The sequence below is a fragment of the Aquarana catesbeiana genome, linkage group LG05 (genome assembly GCF_042186555.1).
Source record: "Aquarana catesbeiana isolate 2022-GZ linkage group LG05, ASM4218655v1, whole genome shotgun sequence".
Taxonomy (NCBI): Eukaryota; Metazoa; Chordata; class Amphibia; order Anura; family Ranidae; genus Aquarana; species Aquarana catesbeiana.
In genome coordinates, this window is record NC_133328.1 from 454,327,569 (window position 1) to 454,343,688 (window position 16,120).

At 42.8% G+C, this 16,120-nt stretch overlaps 1 protein-coding gene across 1 annotated transcript in view; it reads right to left on the reverse strand.

The window, feature by feature from the left end:
* Positions 1 to 780: 780 nt before the first annotated feature.
* Positions 781 to 16,120, reverse strand: part of TUBB6 (tubulin beta 6 class V) — a 32,991-nt gene continuing 17,651 nt past the window's right edge. Inside the window, exons 3-4 of the mRNA XM_073631313.1 lie at positions 5,628 to 5,738; positions 781 to 2,110 (exon numbers count right to left, since the gene is read on the reverse strand). Coding sequence (XP_073487414.1) covers positions 1,047 to 2,110; positions 5,628 to 5,738 — 1,175 coding nt within the window. The 3' untranslated portion in view covers positions 781 to 1,046. The remainder of the gene's footprint in view (positions 2,111 to 5,627; positions 5,739 to 16,120) is intronic.

A 16,120-nucleotide genomic window follows, 5' to 3' on the forward strand; every position in this document is an offset into this window, starting at 1 on the left:
GTGGATCTTTTGTTTCCGAGGGTGGTATTTTGTTGTGGATAGTCCATTGTTTCTGTGTGGGGGGTCTATGGTTGTTTGGAGAACCATTGTTGCTGGGGTAGTATTTTATTGTGGATGGTCCATTGTTTCTGTGTGGGGGGTCTATTGTTGTGTGGAGAACTATTGTTGCTGGGGTGGGGTCTATTGTTGCTGGGGGGAACTATTGTTACTGGGGTGGGGACCATTGTTACTGGGAGAGTCTATTATTGTGTGAGGGATCTATTGTTGCTGGGGTGGGGTCTATTATTGCTGGGAGGAACTATTGTTGTTGGAGTGGGGTCTATTATTGATGGGGGGGAATCTATTGTTGCTTGGGAGGATCTATTATTACTGGGGTGGGGTCTATTGTTGCTGGCTCCAGTGCATCTATTTTTACTGCTTTTCTTGTTATTAGACAAGAACAAATTCATTACAAATGATTTAGCAAATGATACTTGGCGCAGTACCAGGAGGTGGGTAGGGGGTGGAATTAAGGGATGGTGCTTGGAGGTGGGTAGGGTGCGGAGACAAGGGGGGGACTCAGAAGGGGGGAGTTCCTGCACCTATTCTCTGAGAAAAAAAGCTCTGATTAGGTCACAATCTAATGTGCTATATATCTCACCTAATGTCCACAAAAATATTTGAACCAGGTTCTACTGTTTCTTTCAAGTTGAAAAACGTTATCGCTATTTTCACTTTTTAGAAATAAGACTGCAGTCTTCTCGTTTTAATTATGCAATGTCAATGTGTATAAATTCACACTTTGATGTAAGTGTATTTTTTTTATTAAACCAGATCACATTTGCAAGGGTCATAAACGTTTCTGCATTAAATACATAAATTCAGGGAAAGTATGGAAATTTTTTCTAAAAATGGCAGTAAAATAAAAACATTCTCATACCAAGATCTAGTCCATACAAATATAATATCCTACAAGCACAACATTTGCTATCCTCCAACATTTTTAAAAGACATTTAAATTCTTAAATCTTTTGTTCCACTTGCTGGGATTTTTAGGAGACCCTCTTTTACTCCTGAATGATTTCCTCATCCTCTTCAAAAGTTTCCTCCCCATCATTTGCAGTAGCTTCTTGATATTGTTGGTATTCTGAGACAAGGTCATTCATGTTGCTCTCCGCTTCTGTAAATTCCATCTCATCCATTCCTTCCCCGGTAAACCAGTGCAAGAAAGCCTTTCTTCTGAACATGGCAGAAAACTGTTCTGATATTCTTTTAAATAACTCTTGAATAGCTGTACTGTTGCCAATAAATGTGGAGGCCATTTTCAGACCTCTTGGTGGTATGTCACACACTGCCACCTTCACATTATTGGGGATCCATTCTACAAAGTAACTACTGTTTTTGTTTTGGACTGCTAGCATTTGCTCGTCAACCTCCTTCATGGACATTGGCCCTCTAAAGACTGTAGCCACTGTTAGATAGCGTCCATGCCGTGGGTCACATGCTGCCATCATGTTTTTGGCATCAAACATCTGTTGGGTAAGTTCAGGTACAGAAAGCGCACGATATTGCTGGCTTCCTCTGGCAGTTAGGGGTGCAAAGCCAGGCATAAAGAAATGAAGACGTGGGAATGGAACCATGTTTACAGCTAGCTTTCGAAGATCTGCATTAAGCTGGCCTGGAAAGCGCAGAGAGGTGGTTACTCCGCTCATCGTGGCAGACACCAGGTGATTTAGATCTCCATAGGTAGGTGTGGTGAGTTTCAGGGTGCGAAAGCAAATGTCATACAAAGCTTCATTATCAATGCAGTAGGTCTCATCTGTATTTTCAACCAACTGGTGTACAGACAAAGTGGCATTGTATGGCTCTACAACTGTGTCAGAAACTTTAGGTGACGGCATCACACTGAAGGTGTTCATAATTCTATCTGGGTATTCTTCTCTGATCTTGCTTATGAGCAGTGTCCCCATTCCAGAACCTGTTCCTCCTCCAAGAGAGTGAGTGAGCTGGAAGCCTTGCAGACAATCACAATGTTCGCATTCCTTTCTGACTATATCCAGAACAGAATCTACCAGTTCTGCCCCTTCTGTATAATGTCCCTTGGCCCAATTATTCCCTGCTCCAGTTTGACCTGCAATCAAAGCAAAGTCATTATTTAGCTACATCTGCATTTTCAGAGTACAGTACAATACAAGAAAAAAAACAAAAAACATCTGGATCATTTAATTTAAGCTGGTGCAAAGACCCTTCACATTCCACCTGCAAAGAAATAGAAAAAACATTGTACGTGCACTGTAGTAAGTTTAATGTGTATCTCAAACCCAAACATTAATTTATTATACTGCAGCTTACCATTTCTTAGATGTAGTTTCTTTTTCTAGTTTTTTCCCCTAATTTCAGTATTCCTGCCAGTAGCACACTTCCTATACTAGGTTCACAATGCTTATTCAATGTACTACAACTATGGACGAGCAGCACTGTCACCCTAGGACAGGAAGTGTGTTAGTAGTACAAAACATATCTTCCTTTCTTCATCTCTATAACATAGGGGGAGATGTTCTGTAGTTCTCAGTGAGATATGTGATCACTAGGGATGAGCTTCGAGTTCGAGTCGAACTCATGTTCGACTCGAACATTGGCTGTTCGCAAGTTCACCGAACAGCGAACAATTTGGGGTGTTCGCGGCAAATTCGAATGCCGCGGAACACCCTTTAAAAGTCTATGGGAGAAATCAAAAGTGCTAATTTTAAAGGCTAATATGCAAGTTATTGTCATAAAAAGTGTTTGGGGACCTGGGTCCTGCCCCAGGGGACATGGATCAATGCAAAAAAAAGTTTTAAAAACGGCCGTTTTTTCAGGAGCAGTGATTTTAATAATGCTTAAAGTCAATCAATAAAAGTGTAATATCCCTTTAAATTTCGTACCTGGGGGGTGTCTATAGTGTGCCTGTAAAGGGGCGCATGTTTCCTGTGTTTAGAACAGTCTGACAGCAAAATGACATTTTGAAGGAAAAAACTCATTTAAAACTACTCGCGGCTATTGCATTGCCGACAATACACATAGAAGTTCATTGATAAAAACGGCATGGGAATTCCCCAAAGGGGAACCCCGAACCAAAATTAAAAAAAAAAAATGACGTGGGAGTCCCCCTAAATTCCATACCAGGCCCTTCAGGTCTGGTATGGATATTAAGGGGAACCCCGGCCAAAATTAAAAAAAAAAAATGACGTGGGGTTCCCCCTAAATTCCATACCAGACCCTTCAGGTCTGGTATGGATTTTAAGGGGAACCCCGCGCCAAAAAAAAAAAAAAAACGGCGTGGGGTCCCCCCAAAAATCCATACCAGACCCTTATCCGAGCACGCAACCTGGCAGGCCGCAGGAAAAGAGGGGGGGACGAGAGTGCGGCCCCCCCTCCCTCCTGAACCGTACCAGGCCACATGCCCTCAACATTGGGAGGGTGCTTTGGGGTAGCCCCCCAAAACACCTTGTCCCCATGTTGATGAGGACAAGGGCCTCATCCCCACAACCCTGGCCGGTGGTTGTGGGGGTCTGCGGGCGGAGGGCTTATCGGAATCTGGAAGCCCCCTTTAACAAGGTGACCCCCAGATCCCGGCCCCCCCCCTGTGTGAAATGGTAAGGGGGTACATAAGTACCCCTACCATTTCACGAAGAAAGTGTCAAAAATGTTAAAAATGACAAGAGACAGTTTTTGACAATTCCTTTATTTAAATGCTTCTTCTTTCTTCTATCTTCCTTCATCTTCTGGTTCTTCTGGTTCTTCTGGCTCTTCTGGTTCTTCCTCCGGCGTTCTCGTCCAGCATCTCCTCCGCGGCGTCTTCTATCTTCTTCTCCTCGGGCCGCTCCGCACCCATGGCATGGGGGGAGGCTCCCGCTCTTCTCTTCTTCTTTTCTTCTCTTCTTCTCTTCTTCTTTTCTTCTCCGGGCCGCTCCGCAATCCATGCTGGCATGGAGGGAGGCTCCCGCTGTGTGACGGCGCTCCTCGTCTGACAGTTCTTAAATAACGGGGGGGGGGGCCACCCGGTGACCCCGCCCCCCTCTGACGCACGGTGACTTGACGGGACTTCCCTGTGACATCACGGGGAATGCCACAGGGAAGTCCCGTCAAGTCACCGTGCGTCAGAGGGGGGCGGGGTCACCGGGTGCCCCCCCCCCGTTATTTAAGAACTGTCAGACGAGGAGCGCCGTCACACAGCGGGAGCCTCCCTCCATGCCAGCATGGATTGCGGAGCGGCCCGGAGAAGAAAAGAAGAAGAGAAGAAGAGAAGAAAAGAAGAAGAGAAGAGCGGGAGCCTCCCCCCCATGCCATGGGTGCGGAGCGGCCCGAGGAGAAGAAGACAGAAGACGCCGCGGAGGAGATGCTGGACGAGAACGCCGGAGGAAGAACCAGAAGAGCCAGAAGAACCAGAAGAACCAGAAGATGAAGGAAGATAGAAGAAAGAAGAAGCATTTAAATAAAGGAATTGTCAAAAACTGTCTCTTGTCATTTTTAACATTTTTGACACTTTCTTCGTGAAATGGTAGGGGTACTTATGTACCCCCTTACCATTTCACACAGGGGGGGGGCCGGGATCTGGGGGTCACCTTGTTAAAGGGGGCTTCCAGATTCCGATAAGCCCCCCGCCCGCAGACCCCCACAACCACCGGCCAGGGTTGTAGGGATGAGGCCCTTGTCCTCATCAACATGGGGACAAGGTGTTTTGGGGGGCTACCCCAAAGCACCCTCCCAATGTTGAGGGCATGTGGCCTGGTACGGTTCAGGAGGGAGGGGGGGCCGCACTCTCGTCCCCCCCTCTTTTCCTGCGGCCTGCCAGGTTGCGTGCTCGGATAAGGGTCTGGTATGGATTTTTGGGGGGACCCCACGCCGGTTTTTTTTTTTTTTTTTTTTGGCGCGGGGTTCCCCTTAAAATCCATACCAGACCTGAAGGGCCTGGTATGGAATTTAGGAGGACTCCCACGTCATTTTTTTTTTTTAATTTTGGTTCGGGGTTCCCCTTTGGGGAATTCCCATGCCGTTTTTATCAATGAACTTCTATGTGTATTGTCGGCAATGCAATAGCCGCGAGTAGTTTTAAATGAGTTTTTTCCTTCAAAATGTCATTTTGCTGTCAGACTGTTCTAAACACAGGAAACATGCGCCCCTTTACAGACATACTATAGACACCCCCCAGGTACGAAATTTAAAGGGATATTACACTTTTATTGTTTGACTTTAAGCATTATTAAAATCACTGCTCCTGAAAAAACGGCCGTTTTTAAAACTTTTTTTTGCATTGATCCATGTCCCCTGGGGCAGGACCCAGGTCCCCAAACACTTTTTATGACAATAACTTTCATATAAGCCTTTAAAATTAGCACTTTTGATTATTCATGTTCGTGTCCCATAGACTTTAACGGTGTTCGCATGTTCGAACGAACTTTTTTCCTGTTCGCATGTTCTGGTGCGAACCGAACAGGGGGGTGTTCGGCTCATCCCTAAGTGATCACTGATAACTGTCAAAACATAGAGTGCACAGGAATATACAGTACATGCTAGCTGAATTTCTGGCAGAATCAACATGCATTTTTTACACTTGCTGTTATTTTTGCGATAACATTTTTACACATTAAACACAATGTTGGACATACCAAAGATAAAATTATCTGGTCTGAAAAGCTGTCCAAATGGGCCAGACCGTACACTGTCCATGGTCCCAGGTTCGAGATCAACAAGCACGGCTCTTGGTACATATTTCTGAGCTGTAGAAACAAAGAGGATAATAAGCTATTCATTTATATTCACAAATGCAAATAGTATTCTTATGCAATATGTGCGATACTTTTTTTTTTTTTTTTTTTTTTTTTTTGAAGCTGCATGATTATTTATTATTATTAGCTCTTTAGTTTAGCCCAGACTTTACTGGGATCCGAATAGCTCATACACACGATAAGAATATCGGACGAATGATCGTCATTTTTTTTTTGTATACTAGTCTCATATTGAAAACCAATAGGTTACTGAAGTTACAAAAAATCTCCTAAGACAGAATACAAATTCAGAAGTGATATAATATATTGTATTGTATTGTAATGTATTCATTAGTTTCTGAGTATGCGTGGTCTTGGTCACACAATGTTTTTTCGTACAAATATCATACTAATTATACAAAATACATTTGTTCTGTTATCGTACTAGAAAAATGTTTGTGCTTGTCCCCTTAGATAATTTTGCATGAACTGTCGTGATCAGCTCTTGAAATCTGTGTATTAATGATCAGATTATCATATGATGGCTCCAAAAGTGGTATTTTTTGTCCGATTTTCTCATCGTGTGTACTAGGCATAGGGTATGGCAAATTGACATTTGGAGGTCTGTTGTAAAAGCAAGTTTTTTCTTTTTTCTTTCAAATTAAATTTTTATTGAGACCCAGAAAGGGCAGCATCAAATCATTACATCAATAAAGTGCAAACAATGAGAACTTCAGTCCTAAGACATACAACATGTCTGTAATACAGTGTAAACATTTTAAATTGCTGAGTATGGTATGAGGCTGCCTATTCCCTTTTTCCTAAAACAGGAATAGAAAAAAAAAAATAGATAGGTCAAGGAGACAAGAGAAAAGAAGAGGGGGGGGGGGGGTTTGAGATGACGATCATACAGGATAACCAGTAGTTAGGCTATTTGACTTATCAGGGGATTCATGTTCCGAAAAGGGACGATCCTTCTTCAGAGTAAAAACAGGTTCCAGAGCCTCCAGGTCTTAGAGTATTTCTTGCGTTTATGTTGCGCTGTAAGTATCAAGTATTCCATTTTATTTATGTCCTCTACCTTGTAAAGCCAACTCGCAATAGTTGGTGGCAGTTTTTTTTTTTATGAAGAGGGATGCAGGACTTGGCAGCATTTAACAGGTGTCATACAGATGATTTTTTATCATTTTTAGCGGGGATAGTTGAAACGTGTAGTAAGAAAAAGGCTGGATTGTCAGAAATCTTGTAGTCCATACATTTTTGAGTAACACTTTTGGACTTCGGTCCAAAAGTGTTGCCACCCACATTATAAGCCTAATCTTTCGAATGCTGTAAAGAAAAGATTGCCATACTTACCTATTCTGAAACCTCTGTGGTCCTGTCCCCAGCAGTGTCCTCTGTGTGTAGGAGAAAATCGACCACAGCATGGAAATTCCTGAGAAGTAACGTCATCCATAGATTTACTATGGGGATTCCGTTGTCGGCTGCCTCTCCTACACACTGAAGCGGCTGCTGACATCTCAGCCTGGGACTGGCTTCAGAATAGGTAAGTATAGTGATCTATTCTTTACAGGGATAGATAGATTAGGCTACCCTATGCGTGAAAAGAAGAAGATTTGTTGCGCTAAACCTAGTAAGATACAAATAATAATTTCTAAAAAGCTGCTAGCACTATATTGCTGGGTACAATAAAAAGGTGGAGGGTAAGAGGTGCAGCGCTAATAAATGGCAATAATGAACAATGAATGACACATATTCATGATGCCTGATTGTCATACAACATAGTGTAACTTGCCATACATAGATCAAAATTTGGCTGGTTCAGGAGGGACCAGTGAGATTCGATCCATGTATGGGCAAGCTGATTGTACCCGAGTTGATCCATCAATCGACTTGAGTACAACCTTCCTGTCGGATTTTTCTACATGTGATTACTGCTAGAAGCTCTAGGTACTAGCGGTAATCGTTGTGTTCTCCTGGCCGGGAAGGCTCCCCATCGGCAGAACACCATAGCGATGCAGGAGGCATTCCCCCATTAGCACTGTGTTGATGGGGGAATCGAGCGACTTTCTTGGGGGAAGGAAAGGAGATTGAGTAATCTATGGGCTGCTTTCCTCGCTACTAACACAAAGTGCCAAGCAATATTTAAATTGATTCTCCACAAAGACCAAAACAGACCTTTCCAGAATGTCTGCTATGGTTGTCCAATGACATTTGTGTCAAAATGATTCTTTTGAAATACATGGAAATGGAATGGACTCCTGCAATATGCTGTTATTTTTTCAATGTTCTTTTTTTTTTACAAACTAGGAAGTAGCAGTCTTTGATTTGGCTCCAGATTTGAGTTCCTTTGTAGTTCACCCAAAGACAATTTGCTATTCTTTCAGCCTCAAAACTATTGTAAAGGAGCATTAGAGTATACCTTTAGTTCTACTTTACATTAGCAGATGTATACATAAGGTGTGCTGGAAAACATGTACAAATCTGTGTGATTTGGCCCCATACTGTAACTCCAAAACCAAACTGAACTAGACTTTTACTGTACAAAGAAAAAGAGACATGGATATAACATTTCAACATAAATCACTTAGCTTTACTTGAAATAAGTGTAAATTATGAGCAGATTTAAAGCTTAAAGTGTTAGTAAACCCAGGACCCTGCATTCACTAGGTATGAACGACTCCTACTCACAAACGGAGGTGACGTGACGTCACTGCCAGCCGCTTGCGTTCCACACTGGCCCCGGATACTGCTAAGCAACCCTGCAGCCGGACACATCCCACACTGCAGTACTGCATGGCCACAAGAGCCTCAAATAACATGACTGCATGAGCAGAAGCACCCGGAACATCCCACATCACTGCACAGGATGGAGTTACACTTAGAAATGTACTGTTCCAAACACATTTGACATAAGACCAAACCTACAGTCTTGTTCATAAACCACAGACAGACTGTAAATATAAACTGCTACATTCCTTTTCTCATTAGCAGTATATAGCAGTCTTGTGACTTCTATCAGTGTCTGGTTAAAGCTTGTAGGAGGAGTTTTCATTTTCCCCTGACCCTCTGTCTGGACAGTGCTGATTGGCTCTGTGCTGATCACACACATTCCCCCATTAGCACTGTGTTGATGGGGGAATCGAGCGACTTTCTTGGGGGAAGGAAAGGAGATTGAGTAATCTATGGGCTTTCTAGCAATACACACCACCCTGAGCATGTACAGTCCCGTCCCCTAATGCTCTGCTCTATCAGGAAATAGTCTGGAGTCAGTGGAAGAAGGGGAGGATCAGAGAAGACAGGATCACACAGCCTTTATACACAATGCAGAGGATTAACCCCTTAGGTTCCACAGTGAGTATAATAAGCATGCTTTACTGCATATACAGACTGATTTTACTGTTGTGGGTTTAGTAACACTTTAACTCCAGCCATATATAAAAGAGATAAATAAATAGGCACATGGCACTTTTTGGTATTTGTTTTCACTTATGATGTATGTTTAAAGCAAATGCGGTTTATGTTTTGCCATATCTGCTTATGCACTTAATACTTATTAATTTTGTGATTATGTTTATTTAATGTATTTATAATATTTAGTGTTGGATACACTTTTACATATATTTGTTACACTTTCACATATATTTGATACACAATTCGTTGTGTCACCAGATGGGTACACCTAGCACACTCTGGCGCATCATTCTATTTATTTATTCACTTTGCACTTGTAGTTTGCACTTGTAGTGCAAAGCAGATTTGCCTTTCGTAAATAACCCTCATTGTCATTTGAAAGTACTACAGCTTTGTAAATACATATCCTTATCTTTGCATTGTGTTTCTGCCCAGTTGCAGACTTCCTTCCCAGATTCCTGTTTGTCACAAGAACAGTGCAAAGCATCCTTTACTGAACTGACCAGTATTTACCTTCTGTGTGACATTGTCCAGTGCATGCAATAACAAATGACACCACCTAGACCACCACCGTATTTCATGCTTTCAGCAGATCCATCTTTTTACAACATTATTTGGAGATTGCAGTTCCTTCTTTTAAACATTATTGTCTCTTTCGGGATGATGACATATTGAGTTTATGGTGTTGCTGAAATCCTTGCACAGACCTGCTCTGTGAGCGCACAAACAGCTCCATTTTTAGTCTTGAAACTGACATTTTGATCATACCAGCACTCCCAACGGTCACATGTAAACAGAACTGTTTTTACTAGAATGGAGGTAATGTATACGTGCAGAAGACACTTTAACGTGAATAAAACATCATAGGAATAAGTACCAGCATAGATCTGATTATCTCCTACATATTAGAAGCTCTCTACAGAGGCTGACCTTAGCCTGTGATTTATGAGAGATTTATCATACTACAAAGCATTGCCACCTACATGGGAACGGAGCTAGCGTAACACTCTCCAGACCTTAACCAAACCTCAGATGAAGAATACAGAAGTATTACATAAAAGAGTACAGCTTATAGCTCATATTTGTCTGTCTGGTGTTCATATTTTGTCTGTCTGTCTTTTTTTGCAGGTCATAATGGATGTCGTTTTAAAAAAAATAAAGTAAAGTTCCTTAGCTGCTCCTAAGGACAATGAGTATCATAATAATGTCATTATTAATACTAAATAAAATCTGTTGTGCGACTGAGCAATTGAAAGTGAGCATAGGTTACCTTCAGTGAGAACTGTATGTTAAAGAAGTACTGAAGTCCCACTGATTACATTAAATATTAATAAAGAGCATTAATCATGGACGCAAAATGTTGTATTTGTATTGTTGAAATATTTTATCTTACTTTAAAATGTGCATATATCCTTAGTCTATCCCTATCTGCTGTTTTTGGCTCTTCATGACATCTAGAAGAAGGAGGCAATAAATTAACTTCCTGCTGTTTGCAAAAGTGAAAGAACACAACCCAGGGCACCCCTTAAATGTCCATGTTCCTGGGAGGAAACTTGGCACTGGATGGTGTAGAATTTAGATGTGCAGTCTGCCCAACAGTTGCTTGATTATATTCTCACACCTGCCTCTGGAACAGTAATCAAGCAATTGATCAGTACAACACTGATAAAGTCTGTATCATCTTCCCAGCATGGAAGAACATGCTCTCCTAAACGGATGCTGGGGATGTGCTCTTTCACTCAGGCTCATCACTCCTCACACTCTGTTCTCAATGCATCTGAATGAGTGGCTACAAAGGAAGAAATTGGGAGCGCAGAATTAATTGTGGGCACAGGCATAAAGGAGATGGATGAGGATGGGGAACTCTGGAATGCTTCATAGGTATTTATGGTGACTAAATGTACACAGAAGTTTAAAGAAACAGGATGAAAGAATTGAAAGTTGAAGCATATATGCAATTCTTGCATTTATTTATTTTTTTGCTTTAGTTATGCTTCTAAATGATCGGTAAATCCACAGATATAGACAGATGAAGTTACAGTACTTGGAAAACATGACTTTTCTTATAAGTGTCCAGTGTGTCCTGTGGTGATATAGGGATGAAAAATGGAGCCACAGCATTGGGGATACAGGTAGCTGACACACCTAGAAGTTTCAAATGCTGAAGTCTAGAATAGAGTGAGAGTAAAGACACGGGTTGGCAGTATAATAGCTCTTTTATTGCAGGGAACTGGCATTAGGATTTTTTGTACAGACTTAAGGTGGATACACACTATACAATTTTCTTTATATTTTTTCCTTTAGATTTACCAAAACCATATAATATGAGGACAAACCTTAAAGCCGCATACACACGAGCGGAATGTCCGACAAAAAAGGTCAGACGGAAGCTTTTCATTGTCTATTCCAATCATGTGTGTGCCTCATCGGACTTTTATTTTCGAAAATTCTGACGGACCTAGAAATAGAACATGTTCTAAATATTTCCAACTGAACCAATTCCTATCGGGAAAACCGCTCGTCTGTATGCTGTTCCGAAGTACCAAAAACAACGCTTGCTTTAAAGCAAGTACGAGACAAAAGCTATTGGTTACTAGCTATTGAACTTCCTTTTTCTAGTTCCGTCGTACGTGCTGTATGTCACCGCGTTCTGGACAGTCGGACTTTGGTTTGACCGTGTGTAGGCAAGACCGCTTGAATGGAATTCTGTTGGAGTTCTGTCGGAGAAACCTTCAGAGTTTATTCCGATGGCAAAACCAGTCGTGTGTACGCGGCATTAGAGTTTCAATTTGTATGCAATCAGGCAGGCCCTTGCACTACATGGTTTTGGTAAATCCAGTGGCGGTGCGTAAGGGAGCACGGGTGCCGCCCTCTCTCTCCAGCCACCCCTCTATCACCAACAGATAGATTCATGCATTGCACAGTGGCAGCGTTTGATGGGCACAGTGGCGGCATTTGATGGGGAAAGTGGGCCATTTGATGGGCAAAGTGGTGCCATTTGATGGCACAGTGGCTGCATTTAATGGTACTGTGAGGCTGCAATTAATAGGGGTTTTTTTCAGTTTGTTTGCGCCCCCCAAAAATTGGAGCACCAGCCACCACTGGGTAAATCTAATGGAAATCAGACGACAAAAGTTGTAGTGTGTATGGGGTCTAACAGTATCGCTATTAAAGTGTTACTAAACCCAGGACGCTGCATTCACTATATGTGGTCTCCCACAGTACACAGAACATGGAAATGCAATTAATTTAGTAAATATAAACTGCTAAATACTTTCTCATCAGCAGTATATAGCAGTCTTGTGACTCATATCAGTGTCTGGCCAAGCACTGGTTAAAGCTTGTAGGAAGAGTTTTCATTCTACTCTGACTGTACTGTGAGGCTGCTTGACCCTTGACTTTATGTCTGGACAGTGCTGATTGGCCCTGCGCCGATCACATGCACCCTCCCCCCACAAAAAAAACTCTCAAGCAATACACACCAAACTGAGCATGTGCAGAGTGTCTCCAAGGCTCTGTTCATCAGCAGATGGATTGGGGACAGTAAAAGAAGGGGAGGATCAGAGAAGACAGAATCAAACAGCCTTTTTACACAAGGCGGAGGATTAACCCCTTAGGTTCCACAGTGAGTATAACAAGCCTGCCATACTGCATATACAGACTGGTTTTACTGTTGTAGTAACACTTTAAGTTGTTAAAATTGTTGCTGTATGTTGTGAAACGTGAGGCATTTGATTTATACAGATCTGCTAAATTTCTGCTAGTTTCACTTAATTAACATGTGGATATGGTATGTAGTTTCCCACATTATTAAAGCTGAACTTTAGTAGATTGGCAAAATGTACCCTTGCACTACAAGGTTAACTGCCCTTTAAGTCTAGGGGTTTTTAGACAACAGGCGGATGTACGAAACCAGTGGCGGCTGGTGAAGTTTTAGGATGGGGGGCTCTTCTTTTTTGACCTCGCCCTTCTTTTTTGACCCCCACCACTTCTCATAAGCCCCACCTCTTATAGAATCCACCCACTCCGTCCCCTGCATTCCACTTGCTTCCACCGATAGAGTCAGGAGTATACAGCCCCAGCATCACAGGACAGAGTATACAGCTCAGTATCACAGGACAGGGTGTACAGCTCAGCATTACAGATCAGGGTGTACAGCTCAGCATCACAGATGAGGGTATATAGCTAAGCCTCCCAGATCAGAGTATATAGCTAAGCCTCCCAGATCAGGGTATACAGCTCAGCCCCACAGATCAGGGTATATAGCTCAGCCTGACACAGATCAGGGTATACAGCTCAGCCTCACACTGATCAGGATATATAGCTCAGCGTGACACTGTTTAGGGTATATAGTTCAGCATGACACAGATCAGGGTATATAGCTCAGCCTGACACAGATCAGGGTATATAGTTCAGCATGACACAGATCAGGGTATATAGTTCAGCTCGACACAGATCAGGGTATACAGCTCAGCATTACAGATCAGGGTATATAGCTCAGCCTCACAGATCAGAGTACACAGCTCAGCATGACACAGATCAGGGTATATAGCTCAGCATGACACAGATCAGGGTATATATCTCAGCATGACACAGATCAGGGTATATAGCTCAGCATGACACAGATCAGGGTATATAGTTCAGCATGACGCAGATCAGGGTATATAGTTCAGCATGACACAGATCAGGGTATATAGTTCAGCATCACGCAGATCAGGGTATATAGCTCAGCAGGGGGGCGGGATTTGCGGCACTGACAGCTCACTCCCCCACCCCCGGAGTGGGGCTTGCGGCACTCTGAGGGCCCCCCCGGCACTTACTAGGCTGTGGTGTCCTCTCCTCTGAGTCCTGTGTCTCCTCAGAGTGCAGTCAGCAGCGGCAGCGGAGGTGTCCGTTCCTGCAGCGCGTGGCTCCTTTGGCTGCGTTTTTCCATTACCTAAGCGCTAGGCATCCAATAGGATCACCTGGCGCTTTGGCCAATCGGGAAACAGGTTTTACGACCTGCCTCCTGATTGGCGGGGAGGAACTTTAGTGTGAAAATATCAAAAATTAATTCGCTAACGTCACACAATTGGGAATTGGGGCACACTCTCTGCTCCCCGAGCCCACCCTTTTTTGAAGCCTATTAGAGCTTCTATGGATTGAGGAGGGGTGGAAAGGGGGGCATATGACAGGTCCCTTGGCTCATGTTAACCATCACGGCACTGCCTGCAGAGATAGGAGGGGGGTCAAAGGACTTTGAATTTCAACTTTAATGCAGCCAGCAGCACAAGAGACACTTCACCTTTCCTACCTCTCCCCCCAAAGTGGGGAGACTGCAATGGCAGCTTGGAATAGGGATTAAGGCCTAGTTCACACCTATGCAGGTTGCAGTTTGCATACTGCAGGTGCATTTTGTGTTTTTCAATACGCATTTTTGATCCATTGAAGTATATGGAACCAAAAGCCAGAAAAAAGTCCCTGGCCCTTTTCATAAAATGAACAGATGTGAACCTGACCCATAGGAAATGGACTGTAGTGTGTTTCTGCAAAATTGAAAACGCACTAAAAAATGCATTGGTGTGAACCAGGCCTTAAGGATCCCTTAATGTTAACATCTATATATATGTATGTAATTGTCCCTGTAAATGAGGCCTAAACGGCAGGAGTCCATGGATGCTATCTAGGGTTGGAGTTTTAGGGCTCTGCATACCAAAATTATGTATAATTTGTGTTGATTTTATGATCCAAACAGTCTTAAACATTTACAGAGGGATCTGAAATACATTGGAAAGGTTTATTTTAGCTGTGACACAAAAAAAAACTGTTTGTTTCATATAAAGCAGATGAGGGGAGGAAAGATGCCAGAAAGCAGAGATGTAGGAAAACAGCCAAAATAAACAGTGATGAGAGTAACGGTATCCAGTTTAAAAACGGTGTGAGACAGAGAGCATTTTTCAAAAAAAAAAAACACCCAGAGTGTACTGCTGCTCACCCTCTGAATGGATGACTTAACAGATTTGGGTGTATAAAGATATTTTTATATCTGGATTACAAGAGAAATCCAATCAACATACAATATAGTGTGACATCATCTTACTTATATCAGCTGTTTGGCTGCCAATGTCCAGTTCATATTAGTAGCAGCAGTTTTACGGGACATGGTCTACCTGGAGTTTGTACGTTCTCCCCATGTTTGAATAAGGGGTAACTGGTGTCTGACTAAAATCCCCCTAGTTTAAAAACCTGCTTGGAAGAAAGATCTGGAAATATACTTTTATGTCACTATCTTGGTAAAGCTGCCCATACACACAACCCATAGATTCTCCATCTATGCTAAACAGTGTGGATGCTTAAATCTAACGCTACTTGCTGTTGTATTCTGACAGCTGTCACCTGTGCCTGTCAGAATACCCGAACCGTTACGACTATGATTGGCTGCAGTCGCTGGTCAGCCGACTTTTTTTCTGCCCCTTTCTGATTTCTCAAAGTTTGCTGAGCAAGGTGGTGTCTACAGGGCCACCCATAGCCTGTATTTCAGCTGACTGACAGGAATCAGATGGAATAATGCCCCGTACACACGGTCGGATTTTCCGACGGAAAATGTGTGATAGGACCTTGTTGTCGGAAATTCCGACCGTGTGTAGGCTCCATCACACATTTTCCATCGGATTTTCCGACACACAAAGTTTGAGAGCAAGCTACAAAATTTTCCGACAACAAAATCCGTTGTCGGAAATTCCGATCGTGTGTACACAAATCCGACGCACAAAGTGCCACACATGCTCAGAAGAAATAAAGAGATGAAAGCTGTTGGCCACTGCCCCGTTTATAGTCCCGGCGTACGTGTTTTACGTCACCGCGTTCAGAATGATCGGATTTTCCGACAACTTTGTGTGACCGTGTGTATGCTAGACAAGTTTGAGCCAACATCCGTCTGGAAAAAATCCTAGGATTTTGTTGTCGGAATGTCCGAACAAAGTCCGACCGTGTGTACAGGG